Source organism: Ammospiza nelsoni, chromosome 14, assembly GCF_027579445.1.
Source record: "Ammospiza nelsoni isolate bAmmNel1 chromosome 14, bAmmNel1.pri, whole genome shotgun sequence".
Lineage (NCBI taxonomy): Eukaryota > Metazoa > Chordata > Aves > Passeriformes > Passerellidae > Ammospiza > Ammospiza nelsoni.
In genome coordinates, this window is record NC_080646.1 from 17,012,346 (window position 1) to 17,040,057 (window position 27,712).

The 27,712-nt window shown below is 57.6% G+C and overlaps 2 protein-coding genes across 2 annotated transcripts; both read right to left on the minus strand.

Moving 5' to 3' along the window:
• Window positions 1–5,270: 5,270 nt before the first annotated feature.
• On the minus strand, window positions 5,271–9,798 carry CPLX3 (complexin 3). The gene is made up of 4 exons (XM_059482348.1): window positions 9,663–9,798; window positions 8,631–8,835; window positions 8,183–8,270; window positions 5,271–6,952 (listed from the first exon to the last, which is right to left on the minus strand). The coding sequence occupies exons 2-4, from the start codon at window positions 8,789–8,791 to the stop codon at window positions 6,728–6,730; spliced, it is 474 nt and encodes a 157-aa protein (XP_059338331.1). The 5' UTR covers window positions 8,792–8,835; window positions 9,663–9,798; the 3' UTR covers window positions 5,271–6,727.
• A 7,562-nt stretch (window positions 9,799–17,360) lies between these two features.
• Window positions 17,361–27,712, minus strand: CSK (C-terminal Src kinase). The gene is made up of 13 exons (XM_059482060.1): window positions 27,623–27,712; window positions 23,126–23,202; window positions 22,789–22,902; window positions 22,258–22,370; window positions 21,384–21,603; window positions 21,049–21,142; window positions 20,904–20,969; window positions 20,689–20,788; window positions 20,470–20,560; window positions 19,625–19,698; window positions 19,332–19,527; window positions 18,411–18,497; window positions 17,361–18,317 (listed from the first exon to the last, which is right to left on the minus strand). Exons 2-13 carry the CDS (start codon window positions 23,138–23,140, stop codon window positions 18,135–18,137), a joined length of 1,353 nt encoding a protein of 450 aa, XP_059338043.1. The 5' UTR covers window positions 23,141–23,202; window positions 27,623–27,712; the 3' UTR covers window positions 17,361–18,134.

Genomic DNA, 27,712 nt, shown 5'->3' on the forward strand with positions numbered 1-27,712 from the left:
GAAGGGCTGAGGCGAGCAACAGGGGGATTTTTGGGGTGTCCCACAGCTATTCTGAGCCATGACCTCTTCCCAAGACAGCCTTCCCCACATCCCACCCCAGCGCCGGCTGCTCCGTGCTCAAACCGGCGCGGAGTTTCCCGGGCAGATGCGATGAGACGCTTCAGTATCTTTTTTTACTCTTTTTTATCTCTTTTTACTCTTATTATCGTCATTATTCAGAGCAGAGATTATACCCTGAGGCTTTGAAGCGCTTTCCCAGCCCGTGTCCTCCCCCGGCCCGTGGCGGCTGCGGCAGCCGGCGCGGATAATCGCATCTGCCTTCACGCTCGGCCGCCAGCACGGCCCTGCCCCAGCCCAGCCCCGGCCCTTGGGGACAGCGTGAGCCTCTGGGTGCTCCCCTGGGGCTGAGGGGGCCGGGGTGGGTGTCAGTGTCACCTGCACTGGGGTTTTTGGCTGCCCAGATGTCACCGAGGGAAGGTGAGCGATGTGTCTGAGCAGTGTGTGACGGTGTTCACAGGGGTTCTTGGATGAGGGAAGAGATGAGGATCTGACTCCATGTTTCAGAAGGCTTGATTTGTTATTTTATGATATATATTTTACATTAAAACTATACTAAAAGAATAGAAGACAGAATTTCATCAGAAGAATAGCAAGGAAAGAATGATAACAAAGCTTCTGTCTCAGACAGAGAGTCCGAGCCAGCTGGGCTGTGATTGGCCATTAATTCCAAACAACCACATGAACCAATCACAGATGCACCTGTTGCATTCCACAGCAGCAGATAATCAATGTTTACATTTTGTTCCTGAGGCCTCTCAGCTTCTCAGGAGGAAAAATCCTAAGGAAAGGATTTTTCATGAAAAGATGTCTGCGACAGCAAGGTGCACCGGTTGTTTCGCTTGTAGCTGCTCTTACCAGGATTTTCTCAGGGCTCTCTAGAATTAATCAATTTTACTAAGGCATAAACTGTGCTAAAATAAGCAAGAAGAAAAGAAACTGAATTCCAAGAGTACAAGAAAAAGGTAACAGACAGCTTTGAGCCACCTGGACTGCCACCAATCACGTATTCTGAGAAGTGCATGCAGAGCACGTGGACAAGCGAAGACACCAATAAGAAATGTTTGATCAGGGTGTGCAGTAGAGTTAAAATGTATAAAATAAATACATAATATAAACATTAAATGGATTCTACTTATATTTTTATATATAGATATAAAAAATTATATATTGATTAGTTGTCCAAGAGTCCTGGATTTCCCACCGGAAGACGGCACGAAGGGAGCAGTGTCCAGCCTGGCAGCATGGCCTTTGTCACTCTGCTGCTCAGGGAGGAGCTGCTCCCCTCCAGTCCCATCCATGCCACCACCCAGCCCTTCCCAAGGGCTCTCCCAGCCGTCAAAGGGTGGCTCTTGGGGCTGGATTGTCACCCAGAGAGGTGGGGAGTGTCAGCTGTGTTGTCACCCTGGCGGTGCCAGCGTGTGGGGTGACACGAGGTCAGGCACACGATGGGCTGGGGACAGCTGGGTCAGTGTGGAGCCAGCCTTGGGCTTCCCCAGGGCTCTGTAATCTGGATTAATCCTGGCTGTTGGACCAGCAGTGGGTGCATGGATGGGCCATCCCTTCCCACAGCCACTCTCAGGGAAGTTTAATTGCCTGCAAAAAGGAGAAGGGAGATTCCCCAGCCTTCCGTGGCAGCTCATTTGTTTCAGCACTTTAACAATTGCTCATTTAATGCTTTATCCATTGGGGAAACCACTCACTCGTCCCACACTCACCACTGGGAAGGAGGAAGATCCTGCAGCCAGCTGAGCAATGGGCTGGTGCAGGAGGGCAGGAATTTCTTCAATAAAATTTATGTGATTTGATCAATAAAGGTTATTTTATTTTATTGACAAAATTTGTTACTGCCAGCATCTTCCAGCAACCAGCAAGAGCTTACTTGAACAAACCTATCCCAATCCCAGCCCCATAGGTGAGGGAATGATAGAAGACCTATAAAAGAGAGAGAGAAAAACAGTATTTTCTGCTTTAATCCACACTTATTCTTTGCTTTAAGATTTTCAGTCTGTGTGTTGATGCCCGGAGCAGTCGTATGACGTGGAGGCTGCAGGGATGCTCAGGATACAGCAGCAGGAACTGGGAAACTGGGATGCATCCCTTGGTGGGCAGGGAAAAGGCAGGAGGGGCTGCCTGCCCCTTCTGCCCCATTCTGACCTCATTCCTCCATCCCAACCTCTCACCGCCATCCCAGCCTCTCTTTCCTCCTTCCCAGTCTTTCCTCCCTGCATCCTAGACTCATCACCCCATCCCAGCCACTCCACCCTCCATCCCAACCTCTAATCCCTCCATCCCAGCCTCATCCCTCCATCCCAACCTCTCACCCTCATCTCAACCTCTAATCCCTCCATCCCAGCCTCTCCTCCCTCCATCCCAGCTTCTCATCCCCCAGTCCCAGACTCATCCCTCCATCCCAGCCCCATTCCTCCATCCCAACCTCTTGTCCCTCCGTCCCAACCTCTCATCCCCATCCCAAATTCTCCTTCCTCCATCCCAGCCTCTCCTCCCCAGTGCAGGCAGTGACCCAGCGGTGGCAGCAGGGACAACGATGGCAGCAAGGACAGCAGGGGCAGCAGGGACAGCAGGGGCAGAAGGGACAACGGGCACAGCAGGCACAGTGATGGCAGCAGGGACAGCAGGGACAGCAGGGGCAGCGGGCACAGTGATGGCAGCAGGGACAGCAGGGACAGCGGGCACAGCGATGGCAGCAGGGACAGTGGGCACAGCGGGCACAGCGATGGCAGCAGGGACAGCAGGGGCAGCGGGCACAGCGATGGCAGCAGGGACAGCGGGCACAGCGATGGCAGCAGGGACAGCAGGGGCAGCAGGGACAGCAGGGGCAGCGGGCACAGCGATGGCAGCAGGGACAGCAGGGACAGCGGGCACAGCGATGGCAGCAGGGACAGCAGGGGCAGCAGGGACAGCAGGGGCAGAAGGGACAACGGGCACAGCAGGCACAGTGATGGCAGCAGGGACAGCAGGGACAGCGGGCACAACGATGGCAGCAGGGACAGCGGGCACAGCGATGGCAGCAGGGACAGCGGGCACAGCGATGGCAGCAGGGACAGTGGGCACAGCGGGCACAGCGATGGCAGCAGGGACAGCAGGGACAGCGGGCACAACGATGGCAGCAGGGACAGCGGGCACAGCGATGGCAGCAGGGACAGCGGGCACAGCGGGCACAGCGATGGCAGCAGGGACAGCAGGGACAGCAGGGGCAGCGGGCACAGCGATGGCAGCAGGGACAGCGGGCACAGCGGGCACAGCAGCATCCCCGGCGCCGGCGCCGCTCGGCTCTGCCGGGAACGCTCTGCTGAGCCTTAACACGTCTCGGGAGCGGGGCGGGGGCAGCGGGGGCTGCCTGGCTGTTCACATGCCTGGGGGTCATGGAGCCTCCTAAAATAAACGCGCTGAGCTTCACGCGGCCTTTGCGCGGCTCACGTGGGCCGGGAGGGCGCCGAGCGCAGCCCAGGGGTCGGGCACGGGAGGGGGCAGGGAAAGGTGCGGGAGAGGATCCGGGCTGGTTCTGGGGGGATGAACCGCGGGGCTGCATCCCCTGCTCCGGTTGGGATCCTGCTCTGCCGTGGGATGGGCATTGATGCATCCATGGAGGGCAGGGAAAAGGCAGGAGGGGGAGCCTGCCCCTGCTGCCCCCATCCCAGCCTGTCCTCCCTCCATCCCATCGTCTCCTTCCTCGATCCCATCCTCTCCTTCCTCCATCCCAGCCTCTCCTCCCTCCATCCCAGCCTCTCACCCCCATCCCGACCTCTCATCCCTCCATCCCGACCTCTCATTCCCATCCCAGCCTCTCCTCTCCCCATCCCAGCCTCTCCTCCTTCCATCCCAGCCCCGTGGTTCCCTGCTGTGGTTGGGATCCTGCTCTCCCATGGGGTGAGCCTTGATGCATCCTTGGTGGAGAGGGAAAAGGCAGGAGGGGGAGCCTGCCCCTGCTGCCCCCATCCCGGCGTCATCCCTCCATCCCAACCTCTCCTTTCTCCATTCCAGCCTCTCATCCCCCCATTCCGACCTCATCCCTCTATCCCAGCCTGTCCCGCTCCCCGTGGTCCCCTCCCCGGTTCGGATCCCGCTCTCTCCCTCGGGCGCTGGGATTTAAGCAGCGAGGGCTGGGCTGGGGCCGCGCCCGCTCCCTGCTCTCCCTTTCCTGGTGGGGATTTGAGCAGCTCGGGCTGATCCTCATCAGGTATGATCTCCTCGCAGGGCTGAAGCTGCTCCTGCCAATCTTCCCTCTCGCTGCTCCCAGCGCTGAATTGGGGATCTGATGGGAGCACACATCTCTGGAGCTGCTGGAGTCCCCAGGTCCCGGGGGCTGGAGGGCTGGGAGGATGTGTGTCCACGCCTGAGCTGCCTCTGTCTGTCTGTCTGTCCTCTTGGGAATGGTCATCAGGAGTTTCCCAGAACGACCTGGCCCTGGCACAGGATTATCAGGGGGCTGGGGGCAGAAAGGAATCCCTTGGTGCGGCGTGGCTTGATCCAGCACCAACAGTAATAAAAAATAAAATAAAATAAAATAAAATAAAATAAAATAAAATAAAATAAAATAAAATAAAATAAAATAAAATAAAATAAAATAAAATAAAATAAAATAAAATAATGATGATGATGATAAATCAGTTTCCCAGCACCCTCTCCTGTGTTTTCCTGGACGACCCATCCTTCCTCACAAAACCGAACTGCAGCTCATCAACTCCCACGGGATTTGGAGCGATGAATTCTCAGCCCATGCCAAGTTCTTCCAGGAAGCCTCACCACAGGAGCCCCCTGCCTGCCGGGATGCCACCAGGGCTGGGTCACACCTGCTCGAGCTCGGGCTCATCCCTGCAGAGTGTCCTTGCTTGGAGCAGTGCCTCCACTGGGCATCCTGCAGTGCCCCTGAGACTCAGAATTCTGAAGGTTTTGTATTAAAATAGCAAAAAAAAAAAAAAAACCTGCAGAAAAACGGGAATTTTGTTGGTTTTAAACCTGACTGCTGCCAATGAGCTGCTTGTAGCATCCCCTTAGTCCCATATGTGAGTGCAGCCAGGAGAGGAGCTTTCTTTGGGATTCTGCTGCCAGGAAAATAGGAACATTTTTTTCCCCAAAACCAGGAAAATCGAAAAATTTGCCCAGGAAAACAGAGCTGGGGGAGAAAAGTGAATGCATAGACATCTCCTGGTATTTATTCCACCGGTTATAACAGTACCATGGCACGGGGACAGCACAGGAGGGGAGGGACACTCAACCGAGCACGGCACGACTACAGCACGACGAGCGGGAGGACGGGGAGATTTTCCCTCATGGCTTTGTTCTTCTCCTGGCAGGAACAAGGACAGGATCCCACCCCAGGAGAGGGACGGCACTGCTCCGGGCAAGGGCTGCTGCGGGCTCAGCTCAGCACCAGCGAGGGCTTTTGCTCCTCTCTGGTGTCAATTCAGGCTTCAGCACCCCCCCTTCCCACAGGGATCGGATGGCAGGTCCTTCCCGGCTGGCTCCTCCAGAGGGGCCCTCAAGGGCACGGGGCTGGTGTTCCTGGCAGGGATGGGAGGCTGTTTCTCGGGGGATGGGGATGCAGGGAGGGGGGTGGTCCACAGCCTGCCTCGTCCTTGCGAGGCAAATCCGAGCCTCCCGCTCGCTCCTGGGAGGGTGAGTGAAGGCAGAGCCGCAGCTCAGTGGGGCCGCCACTGCAAGGTCAGTCACACCCCGAGGTCAGTCACACCCCAAGGTCTGTCACACCCCAAGGTCAGTCACGCTCTGAGGTCAGTCACACCCCAAGATCTGTCACACCCCAAGGTCAATCACACTGCAAGGTCAGTCACACTCTGAGGTCAATCACACTGCAGGGTCAGTGACACTGCAAGGTCAGTCACACCCCAAGGTCTGCCACACTGAAAGGTCAATCACACTGCAAGGTCAGTGACACTGCAAGGTTTGTCACACTGAAAGGTCAGTGACACTGCAAGGTCAGTGACACTGCAAGGTTCGTCACACTGAAAGGTCAATCACACCCCAAGGTCTGTCACACTGAAAGGTCAATCACACTGCAAGGTCAATCATGCCCCAAGGTCAGTCACACTGCAGGGTCAGTCACACCCCAAGGTCTGTCACACTGAAAGGTCAGTGTGGACTAGGGTTAGTCTGGGGTGAAGTTGGTTTTCCTTCACCCAGCTGGATTTAGGGGGAAAAAGTGAGGGAGAGGGGGATCAAGCAAGGCTGGGAGCCCCAATGTCACACTGCAAGGCCAGTCACACCCCAAGGTCAGTCACATCCTGAGGTCAATCACTCTCCAAGGTCTGTCACTCTCCAATGTCAATCACATTCCAAGTCAATCACACCCCAAGGTCAGTCACTCTCCAATCACACTCCAAGGTCACTCACGCCCCAAGGTCACTGTCCTTGCTGTCACCTCCCCGGCTCTGGCTGCAGACACCCCTGCCCGGGCACGGGGGAGGCCGTGGGGTACGGGGGGGACACATGCTGGCTCCTGGCTCTAACCTCAGCCAGAGAACGGAAAGAAAGCCACACATCAGGGACACCTGGGGCAGGGGCTCGAGGGGCCACGCTGCTCAGGGGGAGCCGGGTGACACACGGCAAGGGTGACAACGTGGCTGGGGTCCCCGCTGAGGCAGCAGCCCCCGCCAGAGCCTGCGCTGCGTCCCCTCCCTGCTCAGCCCCGTCACATCACGGAGCACTTCTCCGCCGACTGCTTCAGGTCCTCTAGCGTGGCCGAGGCTTTGTCCTTCAAGGAATCAAGGTCCAGGTTCTGGATGTTACTGAGCTGCCCGATCACCGAGTTCTTCTCCTCCTCCTCCTCGTTGTCCTGCTCGATCATCTTGGCCAGTTCCTTGGGCAGCTCCACGTCGCCTCCCACCAGCTGGATCTGGTTGTCGTCCGTCTCGTTCTGGAAGGGGCCGGGAGAGAGTCAGGAGGGGGGATGGCACAGAGGGAAGGGGGCTCCTGGAAGCACCACAGGAGGGTTTTAGGGCTGTGTTCCCACCTCCAGGACCATGTGGGAAGGTCCCTGGGGGTGAGGGTGGGATGCTGATGGAGCCTGAGGAGAGCCTGGGCACCCACAGCGAGGGGCGAGATGGAAACCCACGCACAGCACCAGTGCAGACTGGTTTCTATCTCTCACCACAGGGAGTTAGGCACCTAATTAAGCTGGGCTTATGCTTAACGCCTGCTCCCAGCGGCGGTCGGGATCTGCTCCCAGCCCAGAGCCACGGGGAGACGCGGGATGAGGCAGCCCAACTGCCAAGCGGGATCAGTAATGAGCAGAAGAAACTTGTCAAGAGATGAGAAGGACATCTCAAGCACGAGAAGGCAGTGAAAGGATGGTGGGGCCAGATCCAAACAAATCCCAGTTTCCCCTGGGGAATAAAATAAATCTCCATCTCTTCTTTTTCTCCCTTTTCTGGCTTTTGGCAGGGCGTAAAAGAAATTCTCCAGCTGTTTATTTCCTGGCTGTAAAAGGGGGTGGGAAGCAGGGGGGTGAATCCAGGCTGCCTGAACAACACCAAACAATCGGAGCAATCTCACTTGGCTTAGCTGACCCTCTGGAACTAATATTAGCCCAGCTCCAATTTGGGGTATTCACCACTGAGCGACTCTTCCTGAATACGGGGTGGGTTTGAAGGCAGAGGAGCTTGTGACAATTCCAAGAAAGGCTGAATTATCCCTTGATTAAATTGTTTTCAGTGAATGGGTCATCTTGCGGAAATTCCAAAATCGGAGTTTAGGTGAGAGACGTTCGCCAAATAATCCGGGGAGAGGAGCTGAGCTGGCTAATCCAGCCAAGAAGGTGCAACCCTGGCTGCACTCCCGGCCCCATGGAGTCCGGGGTGAAGGTGGTTTTCCCTCACCCAGCTGGATTTAGGGGGCAAAAGCCAGGGAGAGGGGGATCAAGCAAGGCTGGGAGTCCCAATGTCTCGGCCTGGTGGGCTGTGGTGCTCAGGGGCAAGGAAAGTGGCCAGAGTTTGGGAAGAAGGATGGTTTTGAGGGGAATTTGTTTGTGTTTGGGCTTTGAGGCTCAAACCCCAGCCAGCCAAGGGAGTCCTTGCCCTTTCCCCTCCCTCCAGAGCTCCATCTGGAGCTGGGCTCCCCTCGTGGCCCCGCTCCAGCACAGCCGTACCTTGGGCAGCCTGTACTTGTCTCGGAAGTGGGACCTGACCGTGGCTCTCTCCGCCTTGCGCTGGGCAAACTGGGCATCTCTCTCCATCCTGCGGAGCACACGGGGCGCTCACCAACAGCCCGTGCCCCCCATCCCGGGGTTCACGCTCCCCCCCAACCTCAGCACCCCCCATTTTCTCTGAAAAGTCCCGTTTTCCCACAATTTCCTCCCCCACAGCGCAGGCTGGAAGGAGAAAACAATCCCATCTCCCGGGCGAGGAAGAGGATTAAGGGATTAGGGGGCTCATCAAACCCCCTCACGGTCCTGCTGTCCCCAGCGCCGGCTCCCCCCATCTCCCATGCACGGGATGTGGGACCGCAACGGGAGCATCCCGTTCCCGCAGGGACCCCGGGGCTCAGCCCCTGCTGGTGCCGGTGCCGGTGCCGGTGCCGGTGCCGCCCGCACTCACTTCTCCTCCACCAGCTGCCGCTGGTACTCCTCATACTCCTCGCGGGTCATGCCCTGCGCCTCGGCCGGAGACTTCTCGCCCTCGCTCTTCTCCTCGCCGCCCAGGCCGCCCGTGAGGTTCTTCAGCTGTCCCCCCACCATGCTCTTCACCATGAACGCCATGGCCGCTCCTCCGGGGGGCCCGGGGGCCGGGGGGCAGCGCGGATCTGCAGCCGGGACAGCCGGGACAGCCGCGGTCACCGGGGGGCTCCGGGCCGGACGGGGGTGGGATGTGGGGGGAACGGGGCTAAGGGTGAGCTGGAGAGCCAGGGAGCCCAGAAATGGTCGGTGCTGGGGGGCGGGACAGGGAATTTCAGCGGGATGCTGAGGATGGGAGCTCCCGGAGAGCCGGGACAGGGAATTTCAGCGGGATGCTGAGGATGGGAGCTCCCGGAGAGCAGGAGCGCCGGGTTAGGGGGCAGCTGGGGACACCGGGATGAGCTCCGGGACAGCCGGAGCACCGAGAGCCCGGGGAGCTGGGACACCGGGATGAGCTCCGGGACAGTTGGGGTACAGAGAGCCCGGGGAGCTGGGACACCGAGCGGTGGAAGGGCCGGGATGAGCAGAGCTGGGCTCCTGGGGAGCGGGGCACCGGGTTAGGCGGAGGTGGGGACAGGGGAGATGAGATCCCGGGGAGGAGCCGCGGTCAGCGGAGAGCGGGGAGCGGGGATACGGGTTTATGGAGGATGAGGGATCAGCAGAGCCAAGCTCACACAGTACCGAATTCCTGAGGAGCCGGGATCAGCCGAGCTGAATTTCCCGGGAGGCGGAATAGCGAGTGATGAGGAGCCGGGGTCAGCAGAGCTGAGTCCCCGGGGTCACGGAGGAGAGGGGCTCAGCGGGGATGAATTCCCGGGATGGCGGAGAGAGGAGTGCCCGGGGTGGTGGGAGGCGGAGGAGCCAGGGACGGGGAGATGGGTTTCTGGGGAGCTGGGGCACGGGGTTATGGAGGAGATGGGGTCAGCGGAGATGAATTCCCGAGGTGACAGAGTACCGGATTCCCGAGGAGCCGGGACCAGCGGTCAGCGCAGCGGAGTTCCCGGCACGGTGGAGCGCGGAGTTCCCGGAATGCCAGAGTGCTGAGAGATGGAGGAACCGGGCTCAGCGGAGTAGAGTTCCCGGGACGGCCGAGTCCGGAGCTCCGGGGTCGGCAGAGCGGAGTTGCCGGGATGCTGGAGCGCCGAAGTGCCGGGATGCCGGGAGTACCGGGATGCCGGGATGCCGGAGCGTGCGGGGTCAGCGGGGCCGCGCTGCCCGGCCGCCCATGGCGGAGCGGTCCCGGCCGGGAGCGGAGCGGGCGCTGCAGCACCGGGGCTCGCACGGCTCCGGTGTGTGTGTCCCCGCACGACGGCGGCGGCACCGCCTCCCGCCCGGCCCCGCCGCCTCCCCCGGCCCCGCCGCCCTCCGCCGGGCGGAGCCGCCGCCGTCCCGAGCCGCCCCGGGCACCGCGAGTGCCGCCACCCCCGCGGGAGGAAGCAGGAGCCCCGGAGCTCCCCGGGGACACCGCGGTGGATGGAGGCACGGTGGGGGCTGCGGGGAGCCCCCCGAACGCCCTTCCCTCCGTGATTCCCGGCTGCTCCATCCCAGCGAGGAGCAAACCCACCCCAGCGCCCTTTCTCCCACTCTGTTCCCCATCCGTGGGGTCTGGCAGGAGGGAAAGCCGGGCTTGACACTGGGAACAAGCCATATGTACCAGCACCAGTCACAACTGTTGTTTGCTCATCCATCCAAGGGCTGGTGCCCAGAAGTTCCCTCCTCTTTATCCTATTAATGATATCCCTGGAAGTATTCCCATCTCTGGAAGTGTCTGAGGCCAGGCTGGACAAGGCTTGGAGCAACCTGGGGCAGTGCAAGGTGTCCGTGCCCATGGCAGGGCTTGGAGCTTGGAGTAGCTTTATGGTCCCTTCTGGCTCCAGCCATTCTGGGATTCTGTGATCCTGTGATTTTATTATATTAATTAATACTAAAGCTGCTCTCAGCCACCAGAACACAGGCACGAGGGCGTTCATTGATCACCTAAACGAGGAGGAGGACGGAGCAGGCATTGATTGTGTTGCATCATTCCCCGGCTCCCTCCAGCCCCACTCCCACTCCTGCTCTTCCCTTTGACTGCAGCCTCATTCCAGGCCTTGGGGAGTGAGCAATTAATGGCATCAGCCACGCACCTCCCTTCCAGATGGCCAGCCTGGCTTTAACAGACATTTCTCCCTTTTTTCTTCTCTGCTCCTGAAAAATGAGCACGGATCCAAACCCCAATCCCGGCTTGTGGGAAATCATTTCATTCCCGAAATATAAAGACAATCTCTGCAGATTAAAATGATGGAACAGCTGGGAAGCGACAGAACAAAGTGACAGAGGGAGGGGGAATGGGCCCATCTCCTCCCATCCCCCCACCCAAGGTAAAATTATGTCTTAAGAGGAAAACAGACTGAAAAATAATGCATTTTTCTAGGTTAATAATCTGGCCGGCAGCTTGGCAGTGCGCTGCTTTTAGGGATTGGGACACGCTCTCGGAGGTGACAACGGGGGATTTGTCCTGGTGAGGGCTCTCCCGGCAGAGCAGAGCCCCCTGATTGATGCCAGCAGTTCCCTGGAGTCCACCCAAAAGTGCAAACCGATGCTGGGACGAGGGAGGTCCCTCTGTTTGGCACAACCCCAGTGTCACCCTCAGCATCCCCCAGCACGCAGCTGCCCCTGCTCCTGCTGCTCACCCCGAGCTGGCAGCTCAGGAGCCTCAACAGCTTTTTGAAGTGATGATTTTTGCTTTTCACACCGATCCGCAGGCTCTCCTAAGCGCTTTCCCATGGAGAACCCATGGAAAATTAATTTTAACCCACAATGAGCTGGCACAGCCTTGGTGAGAAACAGGCTGGGAGCCCCCAGATGTCCCACTGCCAGCAGTGTGGTCACGTTCTGGCCGTCAGTCTGGCTGGAAAGAGAAGGACCAGCACCTCTGGTTGTGTCCCTGGGTGCTGGCCAGAGCCTCGTGTGGGCTCAGAGCAGATTTCAGCTGTGGCTGGTCCTGCGAGCTCCGCTCATGCCGGATTTCGCTGCGAGCATCCATTAACAATAAGAGACTGGAAGTCAGGACCGATTTTTTCCAGCTGGGTTAGATGGGTCAGCTCCCACGGAGCCTCCCTGTCTGAGGAGCTAAGAGCAAACAGCTCCTGACGAGCAGAACCACCGGGCCAAGGCAAGGAGGTGAAAACAAGCCGGGCAGCGCCTTGGATCCCAACCCTCGTGGTGGGGATGCTCGCTCAGCCCGGGTTTTATAGGGATGGAGCAAAAGGCAAAGACCTCCAGAGAGGTTCTGCAGCTCTCCCATCCCCTCAGCTTTTCCTGGAGAGGCCGGTGGCCCACCTGGAGGCAGAGCCGGGGGGACAATCAGAGGGTGCAGCGAGCTGGGAAATGATGCTCCGAGGTGGTTGATTTCCCCATTCGCCTTTCCTCGGGCGGCTGAACCGTTCCTCATCCCTGAAATATATTCAAGTGAGGATGAGTCATCCTTCCTGCCAGGACTCTAACCTGCCGTAATGAGATGTAAATCCTTGCATGACCCATTATATTAGCTTATGCTATATCACACATCTCCACGGATTAAACGGCAGTGAGATGAGACGTCCCCCCGCCGCAGCCGCAGACAAGACGGTGGAAGTTAAGAGGATCCTCTCTCAGCGTTGACACCTGATTTAAATTGGAAGCAAGCAGCTCCCTCTGCCATGCTGAGAGGGATCATTCCAGCTCCTCTTTCCAGGTAACTGGCTCCAAAGGAGCAGTTACCACAGCCCAGGCTCCAGAGGATGCTCCAGAGGATGCTCCAAATGGCCCAGGAGTGGCTGGTTCAGTGGATTGTAGAGGGGAATACTCGGTGACCTCAACCTGCAGGGCCATGGCAATAAAGCAGCAGAAGGCCTTATCCTTGTCGGCCTGAAATGCAGGGAACATGAGCCTTTTTTAACCTTTGGAGACCCCCCGGGAGTAGGTGAGGGAATCCTGGAAAGCCGCGTGTGTGCGCGCCAGAGCCGCCACGGGAGGGAGATGAGAAGGCGTTTCCAAAGCAAGCAGGCAGCCCACTGATGCTGCTGCTGCTGCTGCTGCTCTGCTGCTGCTGCCGGGGATGTCACGCCGGCACTTGGCAGCTGAATGTCACTTCTGCTGATGGGGACAGGCACTGCCACCTCAGGAACCGCCGCGCTCGGCTCTGACCCCAGGCACAGGGCAGGGTCACCTTCACTCTGCCACCTGGGATGGGGACAGGGACACCCCGGGGACATCAATCCAGAGTCCTGCTGGTGTTAGGGACCACCAGCTCGCAGGAGTTTGGGGGAAAATATCCTGAAGTTCTTGAGAAAAACATCCCTTCAGTGGGATTCCCTCTGGAGATCCTTTAGGGGGATCAAAGTGCTGCCATGTCACTGACAGAGGGAATAAAGAAACTTTAGGGTAAAATGTGGTAAATTACCAGATGAAATTATTTCTGGCATTTACTCAGCTCCATAAAGCTGGAATTTGCCTTGGCTGAGGAAGAGGGGTGGCAGCTCAGCTTGTCATGGAAGTGAAATCAAAGATTTCCCTGTCCTAGGGAGGCATTCCCATGGAAAGCCTCCCCACTGCTATAGAGCCAAGCCTCTGAGCTCCCAAAGCCTGACATCATCTCCACAGGATTAAAAAATCATCCTTGCCCTGGGAGAGCCCCTGGGAGCCCCTGAGTGCTGCTGGGAAGGGAAGCCAGGAGTGGGGGATGCTGCTGGGGTGTCCCCCAGTTCCCTCAAAATTCCCTGTTCTCACCTTTCTGTCACTGAGCACGGGGCTGCCCAGAGTCACCATCAGGGGGTTTGGGGTGGGAATGGCCCTGTTATCCAGAACATCCATCCCCAGGGATGGGGATGTGGGGTGGGAATGATCATCGAGGACAGAGCCCTGGTCCCACGGGATGGGGATTGGGGTGGAAATGTTCCTGTCATCCAGAACATTGATCCCAAGGGATGGGGATTTGAGGTGGGAATGGGCACACAGGACACAGAGCCCCTGTCCCCAAGGGATGGGTGTTTGGGGGTGGGAATGGTCACACAGGACAAAGAGCCCTGGTCCCAAGGGATGAGGATTTGGGGATGGGAATGGTTCTGTCATCCAGAACATCCCTCCTGAAGGATTGGAATTGGGGCGGGAACGGTCACACAGGACACAGAGCTCCTGATCCCAAGGGATGGGGATTTGGGGTGGGAATGGTCACACAGGACAAAGAGCCCTGGTCCCAAGGGATGGGGAATTTAGGATGGGAATGTTCCTGTCATCCAGAACATTGATCCCAAGGGATGGGGAATTTAGGATGGGAATGTTCCTGTCATCCAGAACATTGATCCCAAGGGATGGGGAATTTAGGATGGGAATGTTCCTGTCATCCGGAACATACACCCCAAGGGATGAGGTTTGGGGTGGGAACGGTTCTGTCCCACGGGACACACAGAAGGGCACAGAGGAGTTTTGGGGTGCCCCGAGTGCTCTGCCAGAAGAGGAGAAGGGGAAGCATCTCCCAGCAGCAGAGCAGCGCTGCAATTCCCGCCGGGAGGAGGAGGAGGAGGAGGAGGAGGGCTGTGCGAGGTGAGGAAGAGGAGGGAGGCGCTGGGGGGGGCTCCCAGGGCGGTGTCTGCAGCCGAGCCGTGACACAAATGCGGCCGGACAGACATACAGAGCATGTAAACAGGCACATGGGGAGAGCATGTGCTGCTCCGCGCCGCTGGTGGAGAGCGAGCCCCGAGCAAAGGCGCTGGCGCACACACACACACGCACCATTCCCACGGGCGATCTTCCAGCCTTGCCTTCATTCCTGGAGTGCCCAGAAGAAGAAAAAAAAAAATTAAAAAAACACAAAAAAAAAAAAAAAATAGAGCGAGAAAGAGAGAGAGAAAGGGGGAGAGGTGAACGGCACGGAACGGTGATGGGAATGGCTTTGTACATGGCGCTAAAAATAGTCCTGGTGGTAAAGTCGATCGTGGAGAGGGGGAGGAGAATTGCCAGGGCTTGGGAAGGCCGTGCTCCGGGGATGGAGAGGAAGGGCCCTAATGAGAACTGCTAATTAGCCCCAAGCAGCAATGAGAGAGCAGTTGTGGGGCGCTCATTGCACCCCCTCTGCTCGGGATGGAGGATTTGCCACCCAGGGAATGAGGAGCCAGCTGGAATTGGGGTGCTGTGGAGGGATTTTGGGTGTTTAGGGTGAGGAAGGCTCTCTGCAGCTGGAATTGGGATCCCTTGGAGGGGATTTTGGGGTTTTTACAGTAAGGAAGGCTCTCTGCAGCTGGAATTGGGGTCCTTGGAGGGGATTTTGGGGTGTTTAGGGTGAGGAAGGCTCTCTGCAGCTGGAATTGGGATTTTGGGGGGTTTAAGGTGATGAAGGCTCTCTGCAGCTGGAATTTGAGGGATTTGGGGTGTTTAGGGTGAGCAAGGCTCTCTGCAGCTGGAATCGGGGTCCTTTGAGGGGATTTTGGGTGTTTAGGGTGAGGAAGGCTCTCTGCAGCTGGAATTGGGATCACTTGGAGGGATTTTTGGGTGTTTAGGGTGAGGAATTGGGGTCCTTTGAGGGGATTTTGGATGTTTAGGGTGAGCAAGGCTCTCTGCATCTGGAATTTGAAGGATTTTGGGTGTTTAGGGTGAGGAAGGCTCTCTGCAGCTGGAATTGGGTCCTTTGAGGAGATTTGGGGTGTTTAGGGTGAGGAAGGCTCTCTGCAGCTGGAATTGGGGTCCTGTGGAGGGATTTTGGAGTGTTTAGGGTAAGAAAGGCTCTCTGCAGCTGGAATTGGGGTCCCTTGAGGGGATTTTGGGTATTTAGGGTGAGGAAGGCTCTCTGCAGCTGGAATTTGAAGGATTTTGGCTGTTTAGGATGAGGAAGGCTCTCTGCAGCTGGAATTTGAAGGATTTTGGGTGTTTAGGGTGAGGAAGGCTCTCTGCAGTTGGAATTGGGGTCCTTTGGGGGGGGTTTTGGGTGTTTAGAACCAAAGCTCATGGAAGGAGCACTAATGTATATATAAAAATTATATATCCCCTAATGGAGAAGAGAAAGAATCTGCAGGGAGAGGGGGGAGCCAGGAAAGGATGATTTGGCTCTGGGGTCCGTGTGGGGTGCAGGTGATGGGTAGGGATGGAAAAGCAAAGGATGTGTGAGTTTGGAGATGGCCCTTTCAAACAAAGCCCAGCTCTCCCCAGCCCTGTCCAGCTGGGATCCCACTGAGTGGTGTGGAGAGGAGATTTTCCTGCTGGATTTTCCAGGGATTTTTTTAAAGCCCGTGCTCCTGTTCCCTGTGCCGCGTTCCCTCCTGGCACGGCAGGGAGAGGTGCCCGTGTGCCACGGCAATAACGCCCTGCAGGATGATGATTCACACGGGAATTTGAGGCAGGATGGAGCTGACACAGCCGGGCCCTGTGCCCGACTCGGTGCCCGAGGGAGGAGGAGTGGGAGGAAGGGGACGTGACGTGAGCCAGCACTCGGGGTGTCACCCAGCCTGTCCCCACGCTGCTGCCGATGGACAGAGCCCCAAAGTCCCTTGGGATAAATCCCTGGAGGGGTCCAGGATGAGCAGCTGCAGGCACAGAGTGAGAGAGACCAAGAGACTCTGTGTGGGGAAACTGAGGCACGGTGGCGACAAGAGGGGCAGGACTTTCAGGGTGAAATTGCTGATTTGTAGTGAAGAACACAGCAGATCTCTCAGCATCCTCGGAGGATGCTGAGGCACCAAACACCACCCCTGAGACCACATGGGAAGTGTGGTGCCATTTGGAGGAAAATCAAAAATCCCAATAATCGAAGATCTCCATAATTTTGGGGTGAGTTTCCTCACCTTTTTTTGACAGGAGGGGACAGGAGCAGAGCCCTCCCTGCTGTCTCCCATCACGTGAAGCTTCTGGGTACTTCTCTCCGTTCCCAAAGCCGTTTCTTGCAGGCTTTGCCTGTAAATGACTTTAATCTTCATAAGCCCAAAAAGTAAAGCGGCTTATCGGGCTGGGCACTGCTGGAGCACCGGCAGGAAGGGGGGGTGATGTGGACAAGAGGAGGGGGGTCAGTCCAGGGGAGAGGAAACCCCACACAGAGGAGACCCATCATCCCCATCCCATCCCCTTCTGAGGTCTCAGGGAATGGGGTGAGCAGCAAATCTCCCCTCTGCGCACTCCATCCCACATCCCTGAGCTGTGCCCGTGTCCCACCACTCCATTTTTTCCCTTTTAACCCCGCTCCAAGAGGAATCTCGGTCTCGATCCCGGCCCGGAGCAGGCGGAGAGCTCCTGCCAAGCCGGCAGCCGGCGTTTAACGCTGAATAATTCCCTGCGGAGGAGCGGAACTATTCCAAACCTGCCAGACGCCACCTCCACCCGGCTCCCTGCGGGAATTCCAGCTCTGGGGACGGGGCCTGGGACATCGGGGTCTCACCTGCACAGGTGGGATAATCAGGGAAGGCGGCGAGGTTCAGCAATCAGCTCCAAACTGCTCCCCCAAAGCATCAGAAAGTAAAAAGTAAAGTAAAAAGTAAAGCCTGGACTAAAGGGGAGCTTTGGCATCACTTCATCCCCATCACAGCCAGTTCTCACAGGTAGGATGCAGCAAAGTGCTGCTCATCCTCACTGATCTGGGGAGGAGATGGGGGGTCCACCCCCATTTTTTCCCCCGGAGCCGCTGGCAACAGAGAGGGGCCGAGGCGGGGTGTGCCGCGTCCGTATGGAATGGTTTTTTTATTACAGTTTTTAATCTCACAGTCGGTAGCATTACATGAGAATAAAGCACTGGACAGGACTGGAAAAAAAGGCCTCTGGAGACAGCATGCAAACATTGCAACGAGTTTAAAGCAAAACAACCCAAAAAAAGAAAAAGCGTCAGGCGGGGACGCGGCCGCGCTCTCCCGACCGGGCGGCGAGTCCAGCGTCTCCCCCTCAACCATCACTTCTGTCGCTGGGGGTTTCCTTTTCATGTGTCCGTTTCATTGGTTTATTTATTATTATTCTCCTTTGAACAACCTTCTTCTCTCTCTCTTTCTTTTTTTTTTTTTTCCTTTTTTTTTTTTCTTCTTTTAATTACATTAAAAAATAAGATTCGTACTTTAGTAAAACGCCCAACGCTCAGCTGGGCCCTTGCTCGAAATAATAAAAAAAAAAGACAAAAAAAAACCCAAAAAAACCAAAAGAAACCCAAAACAATAAACGCTCCCCCCAAAACCGAGAAAATAACAAAAAATACCCCACAAAAATTAAAATAAAAAACAAACAGCGTGGGAGACAAAAATGAAAACAAAAAAACCAAACCTGGAAAATAAAAATAAAAACTGACAGATTTGGAAGTTTGGAAGCAACCGGGGGGAATTGGAGGGGGGCTGAGCACCCCCGGGGCTCCCTCCTGGTGCCGTGATGGGGCAGGGGGGCTGAGCACACCCCGGTTCCCCCCCAGCGTGGGTCCCCTGCGGCTGTGGGGTGGCAGAGCCCCCCCTCACAGGTAGAGCTCCTTCTCTTTGATATGCACTAGCTGTTCACGGAGCTGGTGGAAGGACGGCCGGTGGCCGGGGTCCAGCGTCCAGCACTTCTTCATCACCTCGTAGACGACGGCCGGACACCCGTCCGGAGCATCCATCTTGTAGCCCTTCTCCACGCGGGGCACCACGTCCTTCAGGGGCTGTGGGGAATTCGGGGGGTTAAGGAAGGGGCTCTCCCCAAAAATCCGGGCTCAGCTCCCTCCCTGAGCACCCCGGGGGTGTTCATCACTCACAATTCTCGGATAAGGCACTCGCCCGAAGGAGTAGATTTCCCAGAGGAGGATACCGAAGCTCCACACGTCCGACTTGGTGGAGAATTTCTGCAGGGAGAGAAGCAGGCTCAGGCAGGGGTGTGGGATCTACAGCTCCACAGAAGACTGTGGACTTTGGGTGTGGGAATCCCCAGTGTTGGAGAATTCTTGTGTTGGATAAGAGTTTAAGAAAAATATGGAGCTCAATTGAAAGTTATGCTTTTCTGCTCTGCTTGACTTTAACCATGCAGATTTGCCAACCTAAAACAAACGTCTGGGTGACTTTAGCTAATGATTCAAGTTTAGATACCATATGTTTGTCCAATGTGGCCCCCAAGAAACCATCTTCCACCTGTTTGGTTGGTGTGCCAGTAGAGGTTTGGCCAATCCCAAAAGATACTCAAAAAGCTGTATCAGGCACATTTTTTATGGGACCATCCCCAAATAATCTTTGGATGCATGGGAAGAGTGGGCTCCTCACCTTCTCAAGGCATCTTCTGAGCCTCAAGAATCAGAGATCCTTGGCTCTATGTACATGACCTATTGGGTCAAATTTAATTATACAAAAAAAGATGGATCTTTAGCTAAAGATGTTACTCCCTTTCACAGCATATTTAAAAATCAGACCTCATGGTGCAACTATGCTTCTTTAATTCAATCTGCATTTACTATTTCCTTCCAATTACCTGCTGGAATGTTTTTCATTTGTGGAGACAGAGTTTGGCCTGCTATCCCAGCACACATCACAGGACCAAGGGTGGCAAGGGATCTTCCCCACCCTCAGGGCAGCTGTTTTGGGGGTCACAAAGCACCAAGTGGCACTCAAGCACCATCTCTGGGACAGCCTGGAACGTTCCCCCTTCCAGCACACACCCAAGCTACCCCTCTGCTCTGCTCACCCACCTTTTCTCTAAGTGCTTCTGGTGCTGTCCACTTGACAGGCAGCTTGCCTGTGTCCTGTGTGGAGGAGGCTTCCTTGGTGAGCCCGAAGTCGCTGACCTTGGCGATGTTGTCCTCCGAGACCAGCACGTTCCTGGCCGCCAGGTCCCGGTGCACGAAGTTGTTGGCTTCCAGGTACTCCATGGCTTCACAGACATCTCTGCCAGCGGTGGGGGGCACAAGGGGGTTGGCAGGGAGGCCCCAAAGCGCGGGTGGGGCGGGTCAGGGGGGTGGGCATGGCCTTGCCTGGTACTTACAAGGAGAACTTGAGCAGACAGTCTGCCCCGAGCACCGACCGCCCGCGCGACCGCAGGTAATCTACTAGGCTGCCCTGAGGCAGGATGGACAGAGAGAGGGGTCAGCAGGGCCAGCAGCACACCTGCTGTCCCCTCCCTTGTGGGGCAGGACCAGGGGAGATGTCCCTTTAAGATAGGGCAGGACCCAGGGATGATGTCCCTTTAGGATGGGGCAGGACCCAGGGATGACGTCCCTTTAGGATGGGGCAAGATCCAGGGATGATGTCCCTCCCTCATGGAGCAGGATCAGGGCAGATGTCCCTCCCTCATGGGGCAGAACCCAGGGAGAATGTCCCTTTAGGATGGGGCAGGACCAGGGGAAATGTCCCTGTAGGAGGGGGCAGGACCCAGGGATGACATCCCTTCTTCATGGGGCAGAACCCAGAGATGATGTCCCTTTAGGATGAGGCAGGACTCAGGAATGATGTCCCTCCCTCATGGGGCAGGACCCAGGAAGATCGTCCCTTTAAGATAGGGCAGGACCAGGGAAGATGTCCCTCCCTCATGGAGCAGGATCAGGACAGACGTCCCTCCTTTATGGGACAGGACCCAGGGGAGATGTCCCTTCAAACGAGGGGCAGGACACAAGGATGATGTCCCTCCCTCAAGGGGCAGATCTCGGGATGTCACCCCTGCTGGGAGCCAACGTGGGACAAGGGACATGCCACCTGCAGCCAGCCCTGTGTCCCCAGTGAGATGCAGCCCAAGCTGGCGTGACCCAGCCGTACCAGGGTGAAGCCCCAAGAGCGTGGGGGACACAAGGGGACAGAGGGGGAGGGCAAGTGGCCGTGTGGGGGGGGTCTCACCTTGGCCATGTACTCGGTGACGATGTAAAGGCCACTCTTCTCCTCCACAATCACCCCCAGCAGCTGCACCAGGTTGCTGTGTCGGAGCTGCCTGTGTGGCACAGGAGGGCTCAGGGTGGGGGTTTGGGGACAACAGGGGTGTCAGGGGCCACCCACCGTGCTGGCAGGGACAGAGGCGTCCCCTCCCTCACTCTGTCCCCCAGTGAGGGTGGCACTCACGTCATGACGGACGCCTCTGCCAGGAAGGCCTGCGCTGTGGCGTCGTTTTTAATGCACTTCACGGCGACTTTGTTCCCCCGGTAATCCCCCAGCATCACGTCTGCAGGCCAGGAGAGATGGGCACAGGAGGCACTGGGAAGCATCCCAGCCTCCTGGGGCCCCACAGAGCCCCCCCACCACTCAGGGCCACCACGGGCTGGGGACAGCGGGCTCACCTCCGAATTCCCCTTTGCCAATGATCTGTAGCAACTTGAGGTCCTTCATGTTGAGGGCCCAGCCGCCTGCATGGGGGGAGAAGGGGGAGTGAGAGGGTGCTGCGGGGTGCCCAGGGGCAGGGGAGGGGGCACCACGGCCACTCACTGCGGGAGAACTCGTCCTGTGCTGCCACCGTGCCCTCCATCAGCTTGGGTTTGATGAGGCGGGTGCAGAGCCCGTCTGCGTCCGTGGTGTAATGCTGGGGGGACACAGCGGGGCCTGGGTGACACCTTGGCACAGGGTTGGTGACACCCAGCGGTGCCGGGCTCTGAGGTCCCACCAGGTGGCAGCACGAGGCCACGGACAGGCCTGGTGGCGGCCTTGTCCCTCCTCCTCCTCCTCCTCCCTCTGTCCCCAGCAGAAAGGAAGAGCACCTACCCCCAGCCCTGCAACCCCACAAGCTCTCATGTCCCCACAGGGCATTCCAGCGGCGGCCTCACCTCCACCAGCTGCATGAGGTTCTCAAAGTAGACCTCCTCGTCGATGCTGAGCTTGCTGGAGGAGTAGATGATGCGGTAGTGCTCCACCTTGCCCTCGCAGCTGACGCACAGTGTGTAGTCCCCGGGGTAGTTGGTGCTCTCCCGCACCAGGAACAGCCCCGTCTCAGGGGGGTACAGCAGCCTCTCCGCCTGCTCCCTTGTGATCTTCCCGTGGAACCACCTGCAGGGCCACGCAGGGCGGGCTGAGGGCTGCCTGCACCCCTGTGGGGCTGTGCTTGGCTGTGCAGCAGCTTTTGGCCCTGCCGGCGTGGGGACGGTGCTCCTCGCTGTCACTGTGCTGCTCCTGGCTGTCCCCACCCACCCCTGACACAGCTCCCTCCATGGTGTTCTGCTCCCCTCCTCCTGCTCCCTCCTCCTGCTCCTCTCCTCCTGGGCCCAGCTGGGATTCTGTCCCTCTGTCCCTCTGCATGCTCCCAGGAGGTTCCTCCTCCAGCCTGGGAGTCACTGGCAGTGCTGGGATGCAGCAGGAACATCAAACCAATCCCTCCTCTACAGACCCCATTCCAACCTTCCCTCCTCCTCCCAGCAGCCTTTACCAAACCCTAGGTTAGATAAACCTAAGCCCAGGTTAGGTAAACCTAGGTAAACCTAACCCTAAGTCAGCCTAACCCTAACCCCAGCCTTGGGTACCAAAAAATAAATTAAAACACAACCCAACCATCGAATCACCTTCTCAGCCATGCAGGCAGCTCCCAAAACACCCAGAGCTCTCCCTAGCAGCAAATCCCAATCCCAAATCCACGCTGTGTCCCGTGAGGAATGTCCCTCCTGCCACAGGGATGCTGCAGCCCCAGAGCCCTGGCAGGGTACTCACGGCATGAGGCTGAGCTTGATGCCAGCTTTGACCCCTTCCCGCTTCTGCACGTAGTTAGCAGGAATGATGCCCTCCCTGCCCACCTTGTTCTTCGCCTTGTACCAGTTGGGATCCTGTGGGGACACAGCAGGATGTCACAACGAGCCCGTGGTCCCTGCATCCCACCCGAGGAGCCCTCTGGGGGTTCCCCTTGCTGGCTGCAGGCAGGATGGGATGAGCAGGGCATTGGGGTCGGTGCTGGGACCACCAAACCCCAGTGCTGGTGGCCCCACAGGGCTCACTGTGATCCCAGAGCCCCCCAAACCCAGAGCCCCTCTTTTCCTTCCCCGGAGAGGAGCCCAGCACCGCTGCCTCTCCCATCCCTCCTCCACCTCCCAGGAGGCACTCGCCTTTTGGAGAAACCTTAACTAACGAGGCCATGGATTAATTAACCAAGCTCCTGGCCAGATTCACACCCAGCCAGCGGGACTGGCAGGACAAGGGGCTGCCATTAGCACATGTCAGGGGGTGCAGGGACAGGGGACAGCTCACCTTGGTGACAGCCACGATGGTGAGGACGTCTCCTTTGCTGAAGGGCAGGTCCTGCTCGGCGGTACCGTGGAAGTTGTACTTGGCGATACATTCTGTACCAGATGGCCACACGGCCTGGCAGGAGCAGGGGATGCCATCAGAGCCCTGCCCGAGCGTGCCACCCACCCCTGGCACCCTCAGGGACCCCCCTCACAGATGGGAACCCAAAGGGGGTCTATTCAAACCAAGTGTCCCCACGTCCCTCCCGAGCGCTGGGGCCACCTCTGGATGGCTCCATGGATGGACGAGCCAGCCTCATGGATGGCTCCATGCCCCCCTCTCCTCACCCAGAGCTTACCTGCATCCCTGACATCTTCTCAGGAGGTTGGGGGAGCAACTCTCACAGGGGGGACACCTCACTTGGTACCATGAGACCTGCACGGGGGGAAAGGATGGCTGAGAACAGGGCACGGCAGGAAAGAGGCACAGCACGGCACGAATGAGGTGAGAGGAGGATGCAGCACCCCCCAAAGGATGCTCCCAGGCCAGGTGAGCATCTCTGCTCCCTCCAAGAACAGGTCCTGCATCAAAATATCCCCAAACTGAGGTGGAAGTGGGAGCTCTGGGCCCGCTCAGTCCCTGCAGTTGGGGTGGGAGCAGCTGCTCACCCGGATTAGGAGGCATTTGCACGGATCCAGCTTCTTAAGAACTGAGTTTTTGAGAGCAGCATCTGCACCAATGATAAGTCCAGCGCAGCGTGGAGATGCCCAGAGAAGGGAAGGGAACAGAGATGACCTCCAGAAGTCCATCCCACTCCTCTCCCAGGCTACACAGCCAGAGCCCTGCTCTCCCTGGTGACCCACACATGGAAACATCCAGCCCTGAGAGCTTCCCAGGCCTGGGATCCAAAAGAAATAAACCAAAAACTGCTCCCTGCAGCATGAAAACCACTGGGACAGTGGAACGTGCAGCTCCTGGAGCCCAAGGGGATGTGCTGCCCAGGGGTGCTGTGCTCTGGGATGGCTGTGTGGGAGGGAGGGGAACAAACCCGGCTTTATTCCCGCCGCTCCAGCCCCCGGCACGGGATGAAGTCACCGGCCCCACAATCAAACCAGGCTTTCTTGGGCTGGGGCACCGGGGTCGTGCCAGGCTGGGGGGCACAAGGGGGGACACACACAGAGCAACCCCAAAACCCCACCCAAATATCGCGGAATCCATCCCCTCCCCTGGGGTCACCGCCCGCAGCGCTGCCGTGGCGTCAGCCAGGGCTGGGAGTATTTTGGGAAGGAGGAAGTGAAACGAGGGGCAAGGAGGAGGAAGGAGATAAGGGGCAGAGCTGCGGGAGGAAGAGCTCGGTGAGAACGTGGCCCTGTTTCCACCACGTGCCCGCAGCCTTCCGGAAAAGGCGTCACGCTCCCCCCTGCACCTCTGTCACCTTCCCCAGCGTGGGGACATGGCAAACGGCTCTCTGCTTTTGGCAGAAATCAAGGCTGGGGTGTTCACCCCAAAAGCAGAGCCTGGGCACCTGAGGGGTTTCCATCCCCACAGTGCTGGGGGGGGTTTCTCTGCCAGCCAGGCCGGGGAAAGCTGGAGATGGCACCCAAACGCAGCCTGGTGGCACCTTGGGGACACTGCCAGGAGTGCCAGGATCCAGGGGAGGGCAGAGCACGGCAATTCTGGGCTGGGGAGCACCAGATGCGACCCACAACTGTGAACCCAGAACGTTCCCAGCTCCAACCCCCTGCTGTTCCAAGCTGATTTTTGCTTAAATTTTGGATTCACACCTGGCACGGAACAAAGATTTCACCCAAGGGTCTGGATCCCACCGGTCTGAAAGGCAGCACCAGAAATGCAGGGAATAAACCCCGCTCTCTAGGCTGTGGAGGGATGTAGCTGAAGCCTGGAGGAAGGTTTGAGGAGGGGATTTCCCATGGCTGGGCCCTTCAGCCCTGTTCCCCATGCAGGCTCCCGTGGGACAGCAAGCACAGGCTGTTGCTCAAGGAGAGCTCCAGCCCAAAGCCCTGAGTCAGCGCTTCCCACCAGCCAGGCCTTGCTTCCAAACAGCCCAAAAGCAGCAGGATGGAGCTTTCCACCAGCTGGAAAACCCTGCAGCCAGTGCAAGAGATGCCCAAAGGTTCATCCCACAAAGGTTTTCCACTCCGTGTAGGAGCTGAATCCTCCCAGTCCCAGAGGCCGCTTGTTTGGGCTTTCAGCTCACGGATGTCACCAGCATTTATATTTGATAAATGCAGCAAGGATACAAAATTCATAGCCTGCCTTCATAAAGAGAATTTTTTTTCCCCGCTAAAGAGGAAACTGCCTGAGCAAACCCCACCAAGAACACGCTGCAGCCAGCCCAGGCTTTTTTATCTTCCCAGATCGTGGATATTCATGGCACAGGACTGTGGCATTGTTATAATCACACACAATAAATCCGCCTTTCACTTTTAAAGAGGGAGGTGGTTCCAACACCAGGGGCTGCCCCTCAGCCCGATACAGGCCTTACTCCTCTGAGCCTCTTTTTAATCGTCACCTCATTTCTGCCTCAAAGCCGAGACTTTCCGAGGAAGAGGAGGAGGAAACCACACGGGGCAGCTGCCAAAGCAGCCCCCGAAGGCCCCGTGTGACAGCCAGCAGTGTCACCCGGGCCAGCCCCGGCCCCGAGCCCGCCCTGCACATCCCTCGGGATGCTGGGCTGGGAGAAGGACCTGGAGATGCTGCCCGAGGGGATGCAGAGCTTCAAAGCAGCATCTTGTGCCTGCTGGGAAACCACGGGCATCGCCCCTGCTCGCTCTGCTCCAGCAGGATGTGCAGCAGCACATGAAAGAAATTAATAATCATTAAAAAAAATTAGCCAGGGAGCAGCTGGGCTGATTGGGCAGAGCCCAGTGCTGGGTTTGGCTCTTCCCAGCCCTGCCAGGCCAGGGTTTGCTCCTTTGCAAGCTCAGGATGTGCTCAGGTGAACCAAAACCCAGCTCCCTTGTTTGCCCAGCGGAGCATCCTGGATGCAGGAGCCCCAGGGATGGATTTCAACCCCCAGGGATGGATCTCATGCCCCAGGTCCATCCCTCATTTCCCAATGGGAAGGCCAGCCTGGCAGCCAGGAGCCAGGCAAGGCAGGTATAGCCAACACCTCTGAGAATCCAAAGGGCATTGGGAAATGAGCTGGGGACAGCGTTCCTCTCATTAATCAAAATAAAACCCAGTCGTGCCAGACCCATGGGCACGTTGGGAGAGGGGTTTGGGAGCCCCACCATCACCACGGGGTGGGCAGGTGAAGGATGCTGCATCTCAGCTTCAAATCCAAGCAGGGGAAGGGGCAGCACCTGCCCAGCACCAGGATGGCTCTGTTGAAATGAAGTTTGATGGCACAGAAGCCTCATTCCCAACGGGAACAGGTGTGTGGGCATCACCCACACCCACCCCTTCCCGTGCACCCACCTCCCAGTGAAGTCCTTTAAACTTCAAAAAACAACCAAAAAAAAAAAAAAAAAAAAATCGCAAAGCCACCCCAAACCAGACAACATCCTCCCTGCCTCTGAGAGATGTTATCTGCTGTTATTACAACGAACACCTACGATTACTCTAATCGAAAGAAAAATGTTCCTCCTTCATCTCGCCTGAGAGCTCGCAGCGTTTCGGAGCTGCTCCCCCAAACCAGCCCCAGCCGGGTGCCCTGCTGCAAAAAAGGGGGGGAACAGCTTCTTTTTCAGGGGTTTTGAAATTCTTTTAGAAGAGAAAGAGAGGATGCTGCTGGTCAGAGAGTTGGAGATACCCGTGGGACAGGTGGTGGAGGCCTGCAGAGAAGCTGCTCCCAGCCCCACATTGCAAAGAGGATTTCCTGGTCCTCCTTTACCCTACAAAAACCTCACCAGGGTGACTTTCCACCAGAAATCACCCCAGTATCCCCTTCCCTGGTGCTGTCACCGGGGGACAGAGACAGGACGTGGAGCGGGGCACGGAAGGGTTTTTTTGGCAAACGCCCGCTCAAAACCGAAAAGCTGGGGGCAGGCAGCTATCAAAGAGCAAAGAGGCACCCCAAAAGCCCACAAAACTCCACAAAACGCCCCAAAACTCCCCAAAATGCCCCAAAACTCCCTGCCTTGGCAGGGGTAACCCCACAGCTCCACGAGGGAGGATGGAGATGCTCCCAAAACCTCCCGCATCCCTCCGGGGACCTCTCCTTGCCAGGATGGGGTTGTGCTCCTGCTTGGGTCCAGTGGGAACAAACCCCTGTCCCGGGAGGAAGGCTGCCATCCTCCTCCTCCCATTCGCCTTTTTTTTGATAATTTTTTTTTTGGGGGACTTTTTGATTTTTCGGGGGGGACTTTTTTTTTTTTCCCCGCCCAATGGCACAACCCGTTTCGCTCTCGCTGAACCAAGAGCAACAGCCGCGGCTATAAATAACCCGCCGCCGCCTTATTGCCCGAAAAAAATTTAAAAAAATAATGAAAGACAACAACAACAACAAAAAAAACCCTCCAAAACCCAACAAAAAACAACAACAACAAAAAAAAAAAGCCCCAAATTTTAAAACGTTCAACCCAACAAGGAGCTGCCAAGCGCTCCGAGCAGCCGGGCTGAGCCCGCGGGCCTTTGTACGGGATGGGGATGCAGCGGCAGGGGGAGGTGGTACCCCCGGCGGGCTCGGAGCCCCGCAGCATCCCTCGCCGTGCCGGGGGTGGCTCTCTGTGCCCGTGCGGGACGGGAACGGGGCGCGGGGTCCCCGGGGACTGCGGCGGGGCGGGAGCGGCCGTGCGGGGTCACCGGGGGTCAGGCGGGGCCGGACCCGCGCCCCCCCCCCCCCGGCCCATTGTCCGCCCCCCGCCGGTTCCCGCGGCCGTCGGTCACTCACCTCCGTGCGGGCAGGGGCTCAGCCCGCCGCCGGCTGCTCCATGCGGCGCCGCCGGGGCCTCCGGGCTCGGCTGGGCCGGCGGGGGGGCGC

Coding starts and splice junctions, on each gene's coding strand:
- CPLX3 (XM_059482348.1), bottom strand. CDS start 8,791: ATGGCGTTCATGGTGAAGAGCATGGTGGGGGGACAGCTGAAGAACCTC. Junction 8,271..8,630: donor CGGCAGCTGGTGGAGGAGAA/GTGAGTGCGGGC, acceptor TGTGCTCCGCAG/GATGGAGAGAGATGCCCAGT. Junction 6,953..8,182: donor ACAAGTACAGGCTGCCCAAG/GTACGGCTGTGC, acceptor GGCCCCTTCCAG/AACGAGACGGACGACAACCA.
- CSK (XM_059482060.1), bottom strand. Junction 20,970..21,048: donor ACAGGACGAGTTCTCCCGCA/GTGAGTGGCCGT, acceptor CCCCCCATGCAG/GCGGCTGGGCCCTCAACATG. Junction 18,498..19,331: donor CAGAAGCACTTAGAGAAAAG/GTGGGTGAGCAG, acceptor CTCTCCCTGCAG/AAATTCTCCACCAAGTCGGA.